At 39.0% G+C, this 21,115-nt stretch overlaps 1 protein-coding gene across 3 annotated transcripts in view; it reads right to left on the bottom strand.

The window, feature by feature from the left end:
* Nucleotides 1-21,115, bottom strand: part of trit1 (tRNA isopentenyltransferase 1) — a 61,388-nt gene that overhangs the window by 19,295 nt on the left and 20,978 nt on the right. For 2 of the 3 annotated variants that reach the window (XM_065294554.1, XM_065294553.1), the window contains exons 2-7: nucleotides 19,660-19,803; nucleotides 12,827-12,922; nucleotides 11,989-12,143; nucleotides 8,716-8,858; nucleotides 8,506-8,617; nucleotides 3,348-3,460 (exon numbers count right to left, since the gene is read on the bottom strand). In XM_065294554.1, the coding sequence (XP_065150626.1) occupies nucleotides 3,348-3,460; nucleotides 8,506-8,617; nucleotides 8,716-8,858; nucleotides 11,989-12,143; nucleotides 12,827-12,922; nucleotides 19,660-19,803 (763 nt within the window). The remainder of the gene's footprint in view (nucleotides 1-3,347; nucleotides 3,461-8,505; nucleotides 8,618-8,715; nucleotides 8,859-11,988; nucleotides 12,144-12,826; nucleotides 12,923-19,659; nucleotides 19,804-21,115) is intronic. The other variant, XM_065294555.1, reaches the window with a different exon arrangement.

Raw genomic sequence — 21,115 nt, forward strand, 5'->3', positions numbered from 1 at the left:
TTTTAATTGATCTTCAAATTATTAAAACAAAATAGATCCGGAAATCCCTAAATCAATTTTTAATGTGCATGCTTAACTTAAGAGGCAAGTACAAACCTTTTCTTTGCATATTTGTAAAATATTCTTTGAGATTACACTGATCATCTGGGCTATCAATACATTTACAGCAATTAAAAGCCTGCTAATTTTACTTCCATGACTGAAAGAAAACGACTTTTAAAGTAGGAGTGCACGGTTCAGAAAATTTCACGATTCGATTTCCGATTTTTAGGCTCAAGATTCGATTCAAAATCGATTTTCGATTCAAAAAACGATTCTCGATTTTAAACCCAATTGCGGATTTAAAAAAAAACGATTCACAGTATGTAAATGTAGTTTACTTTTTCCTATGTGAGTGATTGTAGTAGATATACAATTTTAAAGAAAAGAAACACAACAAATTAAATGTAGTTTGATATTACTTTATGTCTTTATGCAAAAATAAAAACTGAAGCAATTAGATGACCCCTTTTATCAAACTCTATTAAATACAATAATATAGTATGTAAATGATAGACAGTGCAGGTCTACAGATTATAAATGTGACTGGTGTTATAATGGTTATTATTTCTATTAGATGGAGCAGCAGCAGGAAAAGTTCCTCTCTTTCGATTTCTCTATTGCTGATAAAAAAAAGCTAAATCCACTCATTATTTCAGATTCAAAAGTCTACTTGCTCTCCCAGTGACAGGGGACTTTACATTACAGCTTTGCGTTTTGTAAATCTTGAGTCAGCTTGAGCTTTGCTCGTTCAGTGCAATAGATTTGAGAAAAGATATGGTTTATTAATAATAATGGAAGAAAAATGGGAGAAAGAAAATCCAGCGCGTGGTCGTGACTTTCAAAACAAGAGCCAGTTGTTATCGCCATAGAAACCGTTGGCACGCTGAAACTGCACGCGAGCTTTAGCGCGGTAGCGCTCACGGCCATTCTCCGATCGACTCGGATTTTACACACAATATTAATCAGACTTGGGACCCGAAGTAATTTAACTATGACTGACCCGGACCCGACTGACCATCTCAAATATAAACCCAGAAACATACGGTCCGCGGGTGCTGCGTGAAGTCCTTAATGGTAAAACTCTGCTCAAGTTCAGGAAATTATAAAGGATACAATGTGACACAAGCTTGTTCGTGTTGCATCCCAATTCATTGAGAAACAGAGAGCACGTGAACGCATACCGAACTCATCATTTCGCACACAAAATGTCATTATTAAAGAGTGTCATCATCACGGAAAAACAAAAAAAGACAAAATTTGATGCCAGATATACTTGGGCACTTGTTAATATAACTGAGCAGCGCGCCCATAAGTAAAGTCAATGTGCGGGAAACACTGTGACAAGAGTGAGATAAACGCATTTCAGGACAAAAGAAACACGGCATTACAAAAAAAAATTTATGAATAGATTTTTGGAATTCTATTAATCGATTCTGAATCTGCAAAGCTTGAATAGCTATTCAAATGTGAATCGATTTTTTTGCACACCCCTATTTTAAAGGTTTTAATACCAAAAAATAACAAATAAAAACAATGCATTTTTTAATATCAATCTTAAACTGGTGGTATTCTTCCTCCGCTTAGTTTTTAGTTTACCAATTGTGCCAAAATAGGGAATCGGGATGGTGCCAGCGCAACTGGCTTTTAAAGGGGATGAGAGATGAGACTCTTATTGGTTTATTGCACATTGCGCTTAGACTGTTAAAATAGGGCCCATACAGGCTTTTGTTCTTATTAAACGGTGATATATTGAAGCTGGTGTAGTTGTGTGTTTGTATATTTTGATAACAGATGCATTTTCGGCTAGGCCCACCTGATTTTCTCTGGGCCCACCCACATTGTGAATCCTGGCTACGCTAGTGGTGCACATTTGGAAAGCTGCATATCAAGGCTTCAGACAGCTCGTAAAAACTAGGTTCACACTAGAGGTGTGAATTGTCACTGGCCTCACGATTTGATTCGATTATTATGTCAACAATTCGATCACGAATGTATTGCATCCTCAATTTTTTATATTACTGAACAGGGAATCTGTCTCCCTCACTTTTTCTGTTGCGGCTCCTTCTCGTCTTCCTAGTCAAAGCCCGGCATAAAACTCTGCTCCAGGTGCGCGCATTATTGATAAGGCACGTATCGCTTTGAGATGCAAGGTGGCAAATTAAGTATGTAAAGCGCTCAACCAACAGCTTAAAGTACTTTCAACAGTGGTCTAAGATCAAAAATATAAAATTATAAAAGTTTCATTTACGGTGTCCTGCATGAGAAAGAGAGACGCCCACGAGAGATGGATGCACGCGCAAGCATAGCTTTTTTTAGTCTCCCTGTAGCCAAAAATGTTATCACTAAATTATATTTATATATAAAAAATTATACTAAAACTCATCTTTGAGCATCATAATGGCATATTTTAAAATGTTTCCAGTGAAAGTAATTTCTACATGCTTTAAAACAGCTTGAATGCAATTCCCTTATTTCATTTATATGGATCTATGAATATGCAAATTAGTCTTCACCACTACTCAACAGCACAGCTCGGACCATAGATATGAATATGCAAATTAATTCCCGCCTAAATCCTTTTGTACCTGTACATTGATGCCGATTTCAAGAGTTTCAGATACGTAACTGCAAAGTACAGTTTCGCAATGTACAAGTGAATTGCGCATTTGCAGCACCAACTGTTTTTAGCACTGATGTTCACAGGTTAGACCATGTCACACTTCACGTTGAGTTCAGCACGTACAAGTTCAAATGTGATTGGTTGTGTGTGTGTGTGTGTGATGCAGCAAACCCAAGGGCGATTTCAAACCACGGGAATGAGATGTCTTAAAAACTCAAATATTAAAGATAACTCAGCAATGTTTTTTTCTTAAAGCATTTAAAAACACCACAGTATGAACAACAATACTTGATTTTAACCACAGTGGGATTTTAATAATCAATTAAACCATCCTTACATAAATAATGAATATGTAAATTAAACCTGTCTGAATGTGCATCAGATCTTCTGGAATTAAGCTCACTCTCATTAAGCTCATTTGTTTGAATATTACAAAAAAAACGAATAAAAACGTTGACCCTGAACAAACACGATGCACTGTTAGACATGACAGAGCGAGAATGTTTTCAGACTGCCTGTCTGAGATTTTGTTTTCTCTTTTAAAACGTTTCTTTAAGAAAGGCTTTGTGGCCGAACAAATTCTAGACCACTCACACGCTCCCTTTTCATTCGAAAGGACTAAACAGAATACAACAAATATGAGCAGACATTCAAGTTCAAGCTAAAATAAAGGTTGGATTCTTACCCTTGATCTTCAGTTTCTCAAGTTCTTCCTGACTGATGTCTTGACTCGCCGTCAGATACTCGTGAAACTCTTTAAAGCCGATAGACTGGAATATACCGTGCTGATAATCCTGGCTGCAACACAAATCAGACAAACTAAGTACCTAATATTGAATAAATTAATATCACTATAAAGCAAATCAAGTATTTTAACATTCTAGAACAGCGGTTCCCAAACTTTTTTCTGCGCACCCCCTTCTATGTCCCATAGAAGTTTTTTTTTCTGCGCACCCCAAATCCCCACATCAAAAAAAAATGAACACAACAAAGCTTTGTTTTCTCGCCATAAAGACTCATGTTTAATCATGTGCAAATAACCAGGATCCGGTTGCACCAGCCGAACGTAAAGAAGTCCTACGTCGGGCTTAGCTACGTCCGACATTGTGAAAAAATATTTACGCCTGTTGCACTACTGAACTACGCCTGAAACTACAACCATACGCAGCTACGCTCAGCGTAGATGATGCGCGCCCCTGTGTATGCGTTTAACCGCTGTGATATTTAGACACCATTCGAGTTTACTATGGTAAAAAATTTACACTTACTGCCACCAGCTAATAGAAATAGTGATTTTTAATTTGTGCGGCGTTTTCGCTTTTAGTGTGGTCAAACAAATGATCATGCATGTAATTATGAGCAGTATTACACTAGGGGTGGGTGGTATATTGAGTTCTGGTGTTATATCAGTATTTTTCCTAACAGGATATAAGAGACGACAATAACATCTATATTGTTGCGGTCTGTACCGGCCTTTGCAACAGAAGCTCTGCCAGAAATGTACACTGATGTCAGGTGTTAGCTTTCCGACCAGCTAGCCTGCTGAGCAGCTGTTTTTAAACAGGAAGGAAAACCCAGTCTTTTCATTACATGCCGTTATTAATAAAGGTAATTGTAAAACCTAACACGAGACTTTGACTTGCATGTAAACATTCATTCCACTTTGTAAAAAATCAGATATATAAATATTGACCGTATGACAAATGCTCCAAGTAAGCTCAAAAGGTAAAATCGTAAAAGCATTCAGAATATTAGGAGGGAAACATGGTCACAACATGGTCACTAATGCATCAGAACGCCAGGCCGGAGGCAAAAGCCAGTCAGCTTGAATAAACAAAAAGAGATCAAGCGGTCACAGGGACACAGACAGCGCAGACGGGACGAGGGGGTGTCTATTGACAGGAAAAGGAGAGAGAGTCAAAGAGAGAGAGGAAAGAAGAGACAGGCAAAGTCTGACCTTGCTGCCTTGCGACTGCTACCAGTGTAAGGTGAGAAGCTGGGCGGAAGGACGACGGATGCAGACAAGAAGAGGAGGAAGGGAAAAGAGAAAGAGAAGAATGACGTCAAGAGAGAGGAGAAAAGTGCTTGGGTGGCGAGTTTTCAGAGCAAGACAGTCTGAGCGGGACGTGCGGGGTGCGATCGGAGGGACGGAGAGCTGGGCAGTCGGCCACCGGTTCATTAATCACCAGAAGCCACACCCCAAAGCTGCCCAACCCCAGACACTGCTGTGTCATCAACATCCAAACACACAGACGCACCGCAGTGCAGCCCATCCGCCAATATCCCTGCACAACTCAGCATGTGATAGCACTAACAATCATCATAATTAATCATCTTATCAACCTAATATGGTTAATGCACTGTTAAATACAGGACAGACCAAAGCAGCGTCGCATGATCCGATCTCAATCAAGATTCCTCAGATTACGCTCAGATTACCTTATAGTACTTTATTCAGCCAATAAAACAGCAAAATATAGTTTTTAACCTTTACTCATATGTAGATTTGTTCAAATGATCATGGATTTATTGGATTATAACAACTTCAAATTTTAACACATCCATTGAGAAGATATCCAGTTAATTATACCATGCGTTCTAATTCGCATACTAGCTGTTCTAAATAGTATCCACGATTAAGTATGTCCCAAACAAGACTACAACTAACGACTACACTCACCTAAAGGATTATTTGTAACACCATACTAATACTGTGTTTGACGCTGTTTCACCTCCAGAACTGCCTTAATTCTATGTGGCATTGAGTCAACAAGGTGCTGAAAGCATTCTTTAGAAATGTTGGCCCATATTGATAGGATAGCATCTTGCAGTTGATGGAGATTTGTGGGATGCACATCCAGGGCACGAGGTTCCTATTCCACCACATCCCAAAGATGCTCTATTGGGTTGAGATCTGGTGACTGTTGGGGTCATTTTAGTACAGTGAACTCATTGTCATGTTCAAGAAACCAATTTGAAGTGATTCAAGCTTTGTGACATGGTGCATTATCCTGTTGGAAGTAGCCATCAGAGGATGGGTACATGGTGGTCATAAAGGGATGGACATGGTCAGAAACAATGCTCAGTTAGGCCGCGGCATTTAAACGATGCCCAATGGGCACTAAGGGGCCTAAAGTGTGCCAAGAAAACATCCCCCACACCATTCAACCACCACCACCAGCCTGCACAGTGGTAACAAGGCATGATGGATCCATGTTCTCATTCTGTTTACACCAAATTCTGACTCTACCATCTGAATGTCTCAACAAAAATCGAGACTCATCAGACCAGGCAACATTTTTCCAGTCTTCAACAGTCCAATTTTGGGAGCTCATGCAAATCGTAACCTTTTTTCTATTTGTAGTGGAGATGAGTGGTACCCGGTGGGGTCTTCTGCTGCTGTAGCCCATCCGCCTCAAGGTTGTGCGTGTTGTGGCTTCACAAATGCTTTGCTGCATACCTCAGTTGTAACGAGTGGTTATTTCAGTCAAAGTTGCTCCTCTATCAGCTTGAATCAGTCGGCCCATTATCTCTTTGACCTCTAGCATCAACAAGGCATTTTCACCCACAGGACTGACACATACTGGATGTTTTTTCCTTATCACACCATTTTTTGTAAACCCTAGAAATGGTTGTGCGTGAAAATCCCAGTAACTGAGCAGACTGTGAAATACTCAGACCGGCCCGTCTGGCACCAACAACCATGCCACGCTCAAAATTGCTTAAAGGGACACTTCACCCATTTGCATTAATCTTTGTATAGTTAGAACCCCAGTCATGTTTTTGAATGGTCATGCATCATTTCCTCAGTTGCTGGTGAGAAAGGAGAAATACAGATTTCAGTTTTGCACTTCCTTCATTTTGCATCATTGAAAGAAGGAAGTCCTATATATTTGTTGAGGGAGTGAGACTACAAACACCCCTTTTCTCGGTCAAATAGGCACCAAATTCGAAATGTACGTTACATTTCAACTACAAATATGGCACACTTTCAATAAAGATTAATGTTTCTATGGGGGAAATGCTCCTTTGAATCACCTTTCTTTCCCATTCTGACATTCAGTTTGGAGTTTAAGAGGTTGTCTTGACCAGGACCACACCCCTAAATGCATTGAAGCAACTGCCATGGGATTGGTTGATTAGATAATTGCATTAATGAGAAATTGAACAGACAGGTATTCCTAATAATCTTAGGAGAGTGTATTTGCGGAATCGATTAATCAGCTGATTATTATTTCAACGAATCACTTAATCTATTAATCAATTATTATAATTTAGGGATGTGCATCGATGCATCGCTCTCCCATTAAAAAGACCTGTCTAAAATCGATTCTGAATCGTAAGGCTTCGATTCAGTGTTTCATGCACAGCTTGTGCATGTACTACGGCTCCGTGATCAGTAGGAAGTCCTTATCAATCTAAAATCACTACAAGTTTGAGTCGTTTATAACAAGCAACACTCGTCAAACACAATCATTTAAAATATTCTTTATTATCATGAAAATACCTGAAACAATCTGAAGAACAGCGATATAAATATTCCTTTAGACATTTCCTGGAATAGTGTTTGGTATACTACTTCTTCTGTGGCACAAATGGTGATTCTAAGCGAGAGCGCCCCCTGGCTTTTGGATGTGGCTGCATTTCACCGTAATTCATTCAAATTCATTCATTGAGAAAACGCGCATTTGCCCGATTAATTGTCACAACCCTATTATAATTATGTAGGCATGACCAGTACAAAAACTTAAGTTTCGCGATTAGTCGTCATATACACTTTGACAAAACATACATATACACTAAAAAAAACACGCGAGAACCAATGATTGTCTTATGTACTGATGTGGAATTTTTGCACCGTTTAATTGGCATAGGAGGGGCTTATAAAAGCGCATGCAGTTGTGTGCATTTTACCTTGACTTTTGAATTAGAGGCAATTGTTTAAATGCAGTGCTTGCGTTAAATCGCTTATGTATCACCCTTTTTCTTTTACTTTTAATCGATGGTACAAGACGTGCCGCGGTGGGCAAGTGATCTAGTGATCGTTGAGAGGTTAAGCACAGTGTATCACTGGTTACACCGACTAACGCAACATGCCTAGTCTTTGGAAAACTAAATACTCTGCAATGGTGTTAAATGATGAATTTGCACATGGTTTGTCTTAAAGCATATTAAAAACACCACATAGACATATAAACAACAATAAAAACTACACTTCACTACAGGGGGACAATCTGGGGTTAACCATTCCTTGAAACTGAAAGAACTTTGACGTAAATAAAAAATACATCAGTCGTTTGACTCGCTCGGTCACTTTGACTAAACCAAGTGTTATGTACATCAGTTACTGGAGACAGTTCAGGATGTCAAAATCCTGGATTGTCATCATTACATTATTGACAGAATCATAAAAGTTAAATATGAAGCAGTTTGCGGTTTAAAAAATTCAATTCATTCAAGGTTGCCTCCCTTTTTGAAGCTTCAAAGTCAAACCTGCTTAAACCTCCATACCCCCCCACCAGCCCGTAAAAGAACATCAGGCATTGAACCTGCTGGAACATGTTAACTGAAAAGGTCTGATGTGCACAACAGGTTCAGCCTGCAAAACTTCGCTTTCTTGTATTTCTAACAGTTAAAAACAGCTGTGTAGCTATTGTGTCAGCCAGCATGAGCGAATTAAATTTCACAGTTCAATCAGAGGTAATAAGGGCTAAGGATTAGTCATTGTGGAACATCTGACCCAATTCAAAACACCAAATAAAGGATCTCCTCCAACATCAAGGCCTTTTTGTTCATATAAATCTCATTTAAAAATGATCTTGTTTCACACAACCTAGATCTACCTGCTCTCTTTGATCTTCTTCTCATTGAAGCGCTGATGAAAATCTTTGAGCTCATCAATCAGCCCAAGGGACAGCATCTCATCCACACGTTTGTCCAACCTCTCATCCAGAGCTGCAGGAGAGAGAAAAATTAGGAATTGAATACTGAAACATACAGAAGTCCAATTAAAACAGCTTGACTTATCTCCTACAACGGTCTGATTTTCATACCGTCCATGTCGGAATGTAACCAAAAGACACAGGGGTCACGAAACCGCAATGGACCACCGAGACAATCCCCTCCATCCTGCCCTCGCTGCTCCTCCAAAAGTCGGCTGTGTGGAACTCCGCTGTTCATGAACACCTGCAGACTCCTGTCAATCAAACAAACAGCTGTTTAAAAAAATCTGTTTCATAGCCAAAATATTAAATGACTTAAGGCAGTTCAGTCAACAATGCATATTTCAAATACATTTGAAAGGGTTGCACCTGAAGAACAGTGTCTCTATTGAACATGACTTGGCAGTAACAAGCCACATATCAAAAAGGAACACAGGTAAAAACAAAAACCTGTTTTCCTGTCATGTTAAACAGAAGGTGCTCGCTGTTATCATGCCCTTGGAGTTCAAGGACTTTATATCAGGTAGAAACATCAGAACTGTAGATTGTGTGAAATATTTCCCGAAATTTACTATAAATGTGACCTTTTAAACGGAAAATGTACAGTACAGTTTATAACAGTAATGAATATTGTAGGGCTGCAACTAATGGTTATTTTCATAATCGATTAATCGGGTGATTATTTTTCGATTAATCGGGTAAATGGATAAAAACTAATATTTTCTCAAATAGATTTTTCATTCCCATGTAGAAGTGTACTTTTAAAAGTGCAAAAGCCACACACTATTACAGAGTTTTACTAATATAATCTTTTGGAGTTTGAAATTTTAAACCTTAAATAGAAAAGTCTGTACAGATTTTAAATAGTAAAACATCTTTCAATGTCAAAATAATAACAAACAAAATGTATTGAGTTTACAGTGATGTGGTGGTGATGAATAAATTAAGCCACGGATTAATAAACATATTTAAATGTTCAACTTTAGACCTTGATGAGTTTTAACATTACTTGTTATTATGAAAATAAATAAGCCATATGATATAAAAGTGATATAGCCTACATTGCTGCATTGTTACAGTAAAAAAACCTGTATTTCCACTTATTTTGAAACAGATGCTTAGTTTGTGGTTCATTACTATTTCTCTGAAAACCAAACAACAATTAAACTAATACAAACTCATTTATACTTTCGTCTTTGTCATTGTCCTGTCAGGGTTGCCAGATCATCGTAACAAAACAGCCCAAACACTATAAAATTTTTTGTCAACAAGCATCCCAATAACTATTCACAGCCCAAATACCAACTAATGAACCAAATTCGTCAATCTCCAACCTTCTGAAACAATTTAAAAGAAGCCCATTTCAGACAACCACTGAAAAGCCACAGACAACGCAAGTCCTCTGGTCACGCGGTGAGAAAATAAAGCACCTGGTAAACTTGCAGAATGCGTTTTATAAAGAAACAGCACCTGAATTTAATTATAAGTGCACAATTGGCGCTGTATGAAGCAGGCTCGTGTCTGCGTTTTCTGAAAGTGGTGCGGGAACATGTGACCTTACCAGAGGCAGCCTTAAGCATCTGGTGGCCCGTTTCAATAAACTAATAAGGGGCCCTACCCACATAAAACATAATAGAGCAAATAAAGAAAGGATTCCTGTTGGTTTGCATCAATGATATATTATTTTATTACGTGCACTTTCAGCTTCACGGACAGGCAGCTCAACAGAAATTATCCACCTTATTTAATTAAAACTATATATAATTATTGTGTGAATAAGCCTCGACCTTTTATGGATGCTAACTTCTCCGCTTAATTGATTTGCACAGTATATTTTCAGCTGCTGTCTGGGCTGACTTAAAAAAAAAAACAGCTCAAACATCCCCTCAACTTGGATTATTTAACAAAAGCAAAGAAGAGAAAGTGTCTGATTGACACTAAACCGAACTTATAAATAACAATGGGGTCCACGGTTTTTCAGCACCGTAGACACCTCACCGGGCGGCGAGCGTAAATTTTACCTGAGCCCTTTATAGAAATCCACCCTTCTGTGTTTGAGTGCTGAGAATGCCCTGATAAGTTCATCTTTGTCCAGCAATTTTGTCACCTGGTGTTCAATTGAAATCTGAGCGAGAGCTGACGGCATCTAAGTAGTTTCATCTTATAAAAAAACAGTTTACATACTGTGATGCAGAAGAAAAACAAGACAATTCAAATGGCCAATTTAAATGGCCTATAATAAATATTAATGCAGTTCTACAGTTTTATTATAGACTAAATAAAATACATTCATTTCATATTAATAATCCAATTTCTATCGTAGGCTAAAGTGCGTATGAACGTATGAGGGAAAATGAAGAGCAGAAATGAATTGATTTAAAATGAAAAATATGTGATTGCTTAACGCCCACTGGCACTGTAAGCTGCCCCGTGCAGGAATCATAGTTCAAACGTTCTTGCGCCGTGGCTGGGGCCCAACTTGTAAGGGCAGGGCCAGTTTCAACTGAAACGGTTGAAACATAGGTAAGGCCGCCTCTGGACCTCACAGACCAACTAATTGACAATTTTATCGATTAGTTGATGCAACCCTAGAATGTTGCTTAGTTAAAGGGACAGTAAGTAGGATTTACCCCATCTAGTGGTGAAGCTGTATTTTGCATTCAAACGAATTGTGCTCTAGCGCCTCGCTTTTCCAAATGCATGTTGCAACTACGGTAGCCATTATGTACTCACTGATCTCCTTGTCTGTTTCAGATGGTTCACGTGTTCTGAACGAAAACACGTTGCAGTAGGCTATTGCGTTTTGTCGCTCTCTGCCATTATTTTTTAATCAATACAGTGGAACAACATGGAAGCCTCCTTGGACTTACCCGTTCAATGTAAGTAAAGAGAAGAAATTCTAAGCTTACAAAGAAAAGTCAGATCATTGGCAGAGGTCATTTGACACCAACGAGGACATTGTTATGAATTTGGATTAATAAAACACTTAAAGTCCTACTTACAGTCCCTTTAAAGTTTCGGTATATAGTGTCCCCCAAGTTTAAATCCACAACCAAGATCAAACTCCAAGACCGAGAGCAAAACTTGAGATTGTACTGAACATGCATAAAATGTTAAATGTAAAGCCATATTAATCTTAAACCCCTTCCTCCATGGAGTAGTTTATGATGCTGACCTATGCTTAAGATAATCACCACCTTTCGCACGTTGGAAACACACTGCGGACATCTCTAAGGCCATAGGCCATATCCCACATCCAGGCCAAAGCCTTTAAAATTAGATCCCAAGATCGCAAAGTTTTTTTGCGAAAGCACCACATCACAAAGTCAAGTTTAACCATTTGATGATTATTGTAACGTCTTGTGGTATAATAGCAGCAACTACCTCGCAATCTTGCGCGCATCATTAGGATGCAATACGGCTGCCATGTCGGGATCCACCTCCATCAGGCGTCTGTGAAGTTCAGGACCGCCCAGTTTCTCAAGCTCCGCCTTAGAGTCTGAAAGGGGTGGGGCTTCTGAATCAGTATCACTCCCCTGCTGCAGGCCAGACAGAGGTGAACTCGTTTACATTATTTCTGCCAACAAATTCAGAGAAAGACGCTAATAACTCTCTTATATTATTACACAAAATCTCTATTTGGACGAATCCAGTTGTTTTTTTCTCCGTTTTACAGATTTGCATTTTTACTAGGCATGGGCCGGTTACCGGTTTCAAGGTATACCGAGGTTTAAAACAGTCAAGGTTTCAAAACCACTAAAATGTTCTGTGATACCGTCTCCAAGGTATGAGCTGTGCTTATACAAAATTCATTAAATCATGAAGTCGTGTGATTGATTTGATGTTTACATTTAATATACATTACGAAAATATTATATGTGTTGAAAGCATATTATAATTTAAAGGCTTTATTGTACCTGGCATTTGAAAATAACACATTTTAGTGTTGCAATGGCAAAACCGCAACACCGTGAAACCGTGGTATTTTTGCTAAAGGTTATCATACCGCCAGAATCTTATACCGGCCCATGCCTAATTTTTACAACATGCGAGTGTCTGCTACCTGGGGTTATATTTTTGCATGTACGGTAACTAAAACTTAGTTTCTGATTCTGATGAAAGATGTCCTTTGCTAATAATAATGATTTGTAAAAAAACGATTGTGTCCAAACAGTGTTAAAAATATAATTCCAAACAAACAGGATGCATAATTTATATTTACCCCAGAGTCAATAAGTATTTTCCATAAAATTGACTCAATGTAGTAGTTGGTGCCCCCAACAATGATGGGAAGCTTTTTTCGATGATGCATGTCCTCTATGTTTCATATTAAGGATTTCAAACACAATGATTTCTCCCAATAACACCTCAATGACCTCACAGCACTTCTGAATTATGTATGATGCTATGCAATCACATTAGTTTAGATAAGTCAGAGTGCACCACTGCTACAGTTCTCAAAAGAAACACAATATCATATTCTCAGACATCAAGATAATCATTAGCACTAATGTAGACTGTAATGTGATGTTATAAATCTATATGTGGTGCCATGAGAGGGCAGCTGGTTCTACTGGGATATAAAGACTCTATTAAACGGCATTAGACGCCGTCTCCCTGGAGCAATTACATAACTGCTTCGATACATGGTGTATATCAGCACAGGCCCTGATACATGATGAACAACCCCAGGCCAAGCTTTACTCCAATATCAAATATTATGTTTTATGCATAACATCATCGTAAATAATGTAAAGAACATTCTGTGAAAATATAACCTTGATATCTTTGATATAGACTCAGTAAGGGCATAAAGATTGAAAAAATATTTTAGATTCAAAAGTCTACTTGCTGTCACTGTGACGGGTGACTTTACATTACAGCTTAGCTTTTTTTACATCTCGAGTCATCTTACACAATAAGGACTGTTTCATTGTTTGAGCTATTAGTGCTCGTTCAGTGCAATGGGCTTGATATTAGCAGTGCTTATTTGCTACAATCTCTTTGCTCTCTTAGCAAACACTTTGGATATTAAAAAAACGATTCATTAATATTATTATTAAAAATGTGAAAAAGAAAGCAGTGCGTGGCCGTGACTTTCAAAACAAAAGCCAGTTGTTATCGCCATTAACCGGAGGCACACTTGAGACTATGTGTGAACAAAAAATATAGATTACCGGCATTTAGAACGGACGACGTCAGACCGCGCTGAAAGCTTCATGACAATCATAATGTTTTAATATACAGAGGACGTGTTTACCCCCGCACTGTTTACGGATGATTCCACACACATGAGGCTTAAAAGTCGAGCACACCTGAAGTTTACGCCGACATTTCTTCACCAAAGTTGTTTAAAACAGCTTACCATCTATTTGTCGACGTCCTCAGCGCACCCTCTGTGAAGCCTAATGTGAAAACAACAAAATACGGACCGTGGATAGGAAGTCATAACCCGCCATTGTTAACAAAAACAACACTGAGCTCGCCAGCCGCAAGCAACACGTAACTTCCGCTTTCTCTCAGAGTTTACCGTTATTTTGATACTGATGTGTGAATTATGTCTTACTGGTAAAAAGACAGAACGTCACTGCATGTGTGAAAAGCACATTTTTGAATTTACTGGTAAATTCATTCTGGTAAAATCATGGTAATTCTGTCATTTCGTTATACTTTTTTGTATTGAAGTTTTGCGCAAAACTTTAATGGAAACGCAGCTACAGACATACTATTTTAAATTACTATTTTGATTGTGTCTACAGAGCGCAATATAACATGTGTTCATGTTTCATGTGTAAAAAAAAAATGCTGTATTTTTCACACAATTTACTTGTGTATACCGCTGTTTTCACAGTCCTTAAAACGGTCTGATGTCTTCCTTGTTCTTTGAAGTCCATCCTTCAGAAATACGTAACAAATTCTGATTGTGTAGTTTGTTTAGTGCAGGGGTCACCAAACTTTTTTCTCTGGGGGCCACTTTATCGTTCCTGACTGTGTTTGGGGCCCGGGTCAGCTATATAACATAGAATTGTATGACCCAGACCAAAATGACAACCAGCAGGCCTCATTGTGTAGTAGAGACTACTAGCCTGGCACAGCCAAAGTCCCCATCAGTAAACGGCTTTCCATGGGTAGCTATTAGGTGAGCTACCTTATAGCTAGCTCGGACAGCAGCCTGGTTTACCTGAGTTTGGCAAAGGAATACATTCTTTTGTGCAGCCAGTACGCCTTTCATCCTTCACTCCTGTCTTCTCTTGCTAGCCCTCGCTAGCTAGCATACTCTTTGTGGCGGGTTTCATGATGACGACACAGATTATATTCATTGAAAAACTGCCATACTTTCTTTACATACAATACAAACTGCACGGTCATTACTCTGAGCTTTATCACTTTACAGGTATTATTTATTCTCTAACCGCAACATTACACGCTAACTGAAGTTTGAAAAATGGGATCACCCCTAAAAACATTTTTTACCAGAATGTACACAAATTTCACAAATAAAATATTTTTTTACACGACTATACTAAAAATGGGAGATGTGGATAAACTAACTGCTAATAAACACATAAGTATAAAATTATTTGGTGGAAATACGATCTGGAACTGGATTTTTCGTGATCAACCACACCCACATCACTCTGTTCTCTCTAGGGATGGTGGTGCAGAGACCAATAAGAGGAGGAGAGAGGAGCAGATACAGACTGAGATAGTGAGGGACCGATAAGTAAAGATGCAGTGAGAGGAAGATATGAGGGGTGTGGACACGATCCTCACAAAGATTAAGATGAAAATACAAAAAGACGGCAGAGCATATCTGACCCGTATGACAGTCATGTGCAGGCTGAATGACACAAGTTTATGATTACTTTCCTTGATATTGTTACTGCAGTTATTTATTTTGGTTAACAAAATGTTAAAATTTTGTTTTTGTGTGTGGTTAGTGCAAGCCACATATGCTGCCGTTTTTATCTGCCACTATAAACAGTTTGTAAACAGGAATTTTTACATAAGAAGAAGAGAAACACTGACTTGAATCCTTCTTCACAATTAATCACTACAATCACTTTTTTTTTCAATTAAGAACGCAGCCCTATTTCAATTCACATTTGGCTCCAGATATCCTAAGTGAGGTTAGCTAAACCCATCAGTCGGCACTCATGGAGAAGTGTGCGAGGTGAACGAGTGCACTTATGTCTGGAGGAGTGATGCTGCAGACACAACGAGTGCCGCCCCACCTCTACACACACACAGACGCAGCAGCATCTCCCTCAGCTAATAATATCCTCCTCATCTCTCACAAACATCTGCAGCAGGCGGGCGAGGAAATCGAGGACAGCGATGGCTCTCTCTCTCTCTCTTTTTCCCCCCTCATCTAATGCATGCTTTTCCAGTTATGCCCTTAAGTTTACAGAAAGAGCGTGCCGCAAGTGTCTGGAGAGAGTACAAGCTAGCGCGACACAGAAAATGCCACAGCCATTCACGTGGTGCGCTGAGAAATGCCAAATTCCACAAAAGTTGAGAAATGAAAAGATTGCATACTTGAGACAGTCGCACAAAAGCCATGTCAAAGAGACATTTTAGATGAACAATTAGTCAGAGCTCTCATTAAGACTGAGATCTTAAAAGGCTGAGTAATGGCTCATTAATTTCATCTATACAAAGAAAGATAATAAAATGAAATGTGTATATTTAGGGAGGGCTGTCAAATAAACGTAATCGATTCATCACCACTGTGAGTAATAAAAAGCAGGTTAATAAGGTCAACTACAGAGTTTTCTTTAGCGGTGGTTATTTTTAAAGGGATGAATATGAAGATACATCTTCTGTGAGGGTGGTTCTGGCACCCAGACAGCATGCTGTACTTTATGGGGCATACACACCAAATGGAGTTCAATGATTTGCATGAGTAGATTACATAAAAAGTCAATGCAAAGATGCGAAAAGACGCGAACTTGCGCAGGGCGAATGGCGCGAATCTGGGGGCACAAAAAAAAAAAAAAACGTGCAGCGCGAATAAGTAAATCGGGCAGGGCGATTGCCGTGCAAACACATGCTATTCACCTCAAACACGTCTTCGCGCAAGTTGAAAATATTCAACTAGATTAAAAAAATTGTAAGTTAAATCCCCCAAGTAATTTAAAGCTGTAGTCTACGATGTTGAAAATCGGTTGAGAAAGCCTGAGGCGATTAGTAAGTTTTAAAAAACTCATCCCGCCCCTCTGTGCTACCTGATCCCTCCCACCGGGAAACGAACTGAACAACGTCACTCATTCAAGCTTTGATCACTTGTAGTAAACATCAGAACAGAGATTTACCGAGCAGTAAACACATAAAGCCTTGAAGGAATGAACAATTACAATTATGATTGCAATTGACGTTATTTACATTCACAACAACGTTTGGCATACGTTTCCCCTCCTGAGCTTCAAGGAATGACTTTGTAAATATAATTACTTTGACCCGTGATACGCGATGCTAAACGGCTAACATTCCAATGCCGACCGGCAGCATGAGCATGTTGTTACCAGACTGATAAAAAGATTTATGTAACACCGCACACAATCTTTGTAAATATAATTACTTTGACCTGTGATACGCGATGCTAAACGGCTAACATTCCAATGCCGACCGGCAGCATGAGCATGTTGTTACCAGACTGATAAAAAGATTATGTAACACCGCACACAATCTTTGTACATATAATTACTTTGACCAGTGATACGCGATGCTAAACGGCTAACATTCCACTGCCGACCGGCAGCATGTTGTCAGACTGATAAAAATATATTTATTTTACCTCACACAATAAAATTATAAATAGATGCGTACCTGTTCAACAAAAAGTCCGCCGTGTCGGCGTCGGTTTTCAGCCCCAAATCTCCCTGAAGCTTCCTCCAACGGTCAATTGCGGACCCTTTATTGATTCTACTTAGAGTCCGGCGTTTTTCACACTTTTTTTTACCTCTGCTCTTTCCTCTACAGACTTCCCTTTTCTTCTAACCTTTACTGTAGGGACAAGAAGCTTGCTGCTGTCGGTTAGTTTTTTCCATTAGTGAGATGTTGCTGCTTCGCTAGCTAACATACACTGACACAAATGTCATGTCGCAGGCACGAGAGGGGCGGGGTGGTGAGCGATGGGGTGGAGACGCGATCGCGAGGTGGATTTTCAAGTGTACGGGAATTTGATGAGAGCAGTTAACCAATGTAAGCTGTCCGGCCGGACAGTTTACATTGGTCAATTTATTGCAATGTGCACACCTCCAACAACTCTGTCACTGTGTGTCGCCTGTATCTTTTAATGAGGTCATTAGAAGGCGTTCTTCATTTTGTTTGTCCTAGTAACAACTACAAACAACTACAAACAAGTTACCGTCCTCTCAATAAATGACGGAAGACGGATTACGAAAAAAACACTACTTTGCTCTAATTGGCAGTCGCTCCCAAAAGTCATTTGAATAAATTAGAACTTTTCTATACTTTGTCACATAGCTGGACACGGCTACTTCCTGTCACCAATAGTCACTGTCGCCCGTGTTGCTGAAAAAAGGGATGCTCCGATCGATTGGCCGCAGATCGAAATCGGCCGATAACGGCATTAAATGACTCGATCGGTACTCGCTAAATTTCCCGATTTCGTGAACCGATCTTTCAGTTTACTTTTGTCATCATAGGCCTCCTGAATACGGCTGGGGTTAGAGAACATTTTTATGCCGTGTGAGCATAAACACGGTGTGCAGATTTGGATTTGTCTCTTTGCCATTAAAAAGATATTTGTATTTTCTATGAGGACACGCTCCGGTCCTAACAGCGCGACGCGTCGTGCCGCATTGCACCTTGGGTGTGCATTATTTTCAAAGGACCGAAGTCAATTATTCCTCTTATACCACGGTTACCACAAACATTGCTCTGGTGCCTATTTTTAAGACATTTGACAAGTTAGGTGTGCGGTTATCAAATAATAATGCATACCCACGGAACATTTCTCAAGCAATCAGAATAAAGCATTCAACAGACCCGTGGTATAATAAAACAATAATATACCTAATTACTGCAAGTAATATAACAAAGGCAACATTTGTGGTATTACTTTTTCTAGAAAAAAATTTAACGGTTACAGTCATCAAAGAGCTTGCATATCAGCGTGAAGAAACGGTATCGACATTGGTATTAGCCGATCACAAAGACAACAAATCGGTAATCCGTATCGGCTGCAAAAATCCTGATCGGAGCATCCCTAGTCGAAAGTCTCTAAACTTCCAATAAAATGAACAAAATCAAGTTTCTCAATTTGGCAGAATGTCAGTCATTTGTGGTTATTGGAGATATTCATTTTTTCTGGGGCAAGATTTTGATTTGTATTTCTGTTTCCAATTGTTGGAATTAACAATTATTCTTCTGATATTACATAAAAACGATATGGAAATATTATTGTGAATTTGTAAAAATATTAGGAATATTATTGTAAAAATTAAATATACTCAAGAAATGTGCATGCGTATCAATTACTTGATTTTCATAATTTTTTTAAACCTCCAGAAATAGCATAATTAACTTAAAATGATCCTTCACAGATGTGGATATTTCTCTTACAAAATCGCATCGATTACCCTCAGAAGTCCTTTATTAACCCACTGGAGTTATGTCACAAGGGTAAATCAGGGGATATTTAAATTTTTTGATGGAGTATTGTTTTAATAGCACATTGATTGTGCTTGGCTAAAACGAGTCACAGACACACCTTAGATAACAGTAAGGGAGTACATTTTGTGCATATAATTTTTTTGTGAGGGACATATTGCTTTAAAATCAGGTGTGCATTACTCCAAGACAAATTTCCTGAAAATGTGGCTTTTCATCAGGAGCATGACACTACAAAATCTTTTTTGTATGACTTAAAACTACCCTCAAAATGCAGACAAATGATATAATAAAAGTGTGTCTTTAAGACCAAGCTGCTGACTCATGCCACAATTAGACCTTTAATGAGACAACAATATACCTTAAATAATTTCATTTGATGCAGTCTGATATTTTTCAGTGCAGTAACAGAAAGGATATGAGAGAGAGAGCTTTATTTCTGAAGTCCACCACCGTGTATCCACTGACCACTGGATCCACAAAGCTGATCATGTGATGGAGACACTGCGCTTGTTCCTCCTCTGTAACCTTATTGGTGATGATATTCAGCCCTTTGTATACCTGCGGCGAGAGACCAACCACAGCCAATCAGTGATCACATACAACAATGAAGAGGTTAGGAGGTTATTCCAGGTCATCTTGGATTAAAATTCCCCAAAAAGAGATTCTCTAACACGCTTCATTTGTTTTTACTTGTTTTGACATTCATTATGACATGATTACTATATAAATCCCTCAGGCGACTCATTTCAAAAACCCCAGTGAGACGGAAGTAAAAACAAAGATCACTACCTCGGTAACACTAGACTTCTAGCAAGGAAAGGAAATATGGAAAATAAAAGCTATGTTTAATAATATAGATTATAAGCGTCTAGGTAGGTTGGTGAATTCAAAGGTTTGGGAAACTTTGTTGTGGTACCTGAGCTTTTATATTACATAAAAATGGTAACAATTAAAGGCCACTTTCAAATCTTAAAAGGCGCCTGTACCAAAATGTCTACGATGTGGCCGTTCACGGCACTTCTGAAAGCATGTGAAGAATTTCACCTTCAAGGACATGCATGCCAGCTACAGCTACATTCAGAGCAGTTTACCAACTCCTCTGCCCTTGCGTGCCAATTTTGGCAAGTTGGAAAGAAACTGCTGAATTATTGAGATCCTTTCCCCCGTGTTCACCACAGGACATCCCTGCCAGGAAAATCTCAGTGGGGTGAAGGAGGAGAGCACAAGAACAAAGACAGACACTTGCCCTATTCTTTCCAAAACACAACAGTTAACACTAATAAAGTTGTGTGATTAAAACACAAAGAGGACCTTAACAATCGCCCCAGCACTTGGCAACGTACAGCTGTTGTTTTATTACTGCATGAGTAAAACACTCGCTTTTCAGATCCTGCCTTCTTTAACAAAATATCTTGACTTCAACTCCGTAAAAACTTGAAATTGATAACAGCTGTCTATGATCTTGAAATAAAAGTAAATGCAGAGTTGGGTCAGTAAACACATTAAAGGTTTCTCAGTCGTCTGTAGACTCGAATGGCAGGAAGAGTTTTTCAACAATTCAACAGTTTTGCTCGCTATATTTTTTTGTGCAGAAAAAGCACCACAAACGACCATGCTACATAATAGAAAAATTCGCAAGAATTTGCCGTTTTAACCAGCACTCCACCCATGTTAAAAGGCTCGCCTGTAGTGTTATGTACACACCAAATGCGCACTCACACTAGGGCTAAACCAACCAAAGCGTGCCCCAGCGTGAATGTCCCCCCACTACTCCCCCAACAGCAAACACTCACACTGTACTTTTATCGATCTGAGCCCAGGCACGCTTTCGTCATTATTATGTGATTGTTTTGAATAAAACAGGAAGTAA

The sequence above is a fragment of the Paramisgurnus dabryanus genome, chromosome 19 (genome assembly GCF_030506205.2).
Source record: "Paramisgurnus dabryanus chromosome 19, PD_genome_1.1, whole genome shotgun sequence".
Taxonomy (NCBI): Eukaryota; Metazoa; Chordata; class Actinopteri; order Cypriniformes; family Cobitidae; genus Paramisgurnus; species Paramisgurnus dabryanus.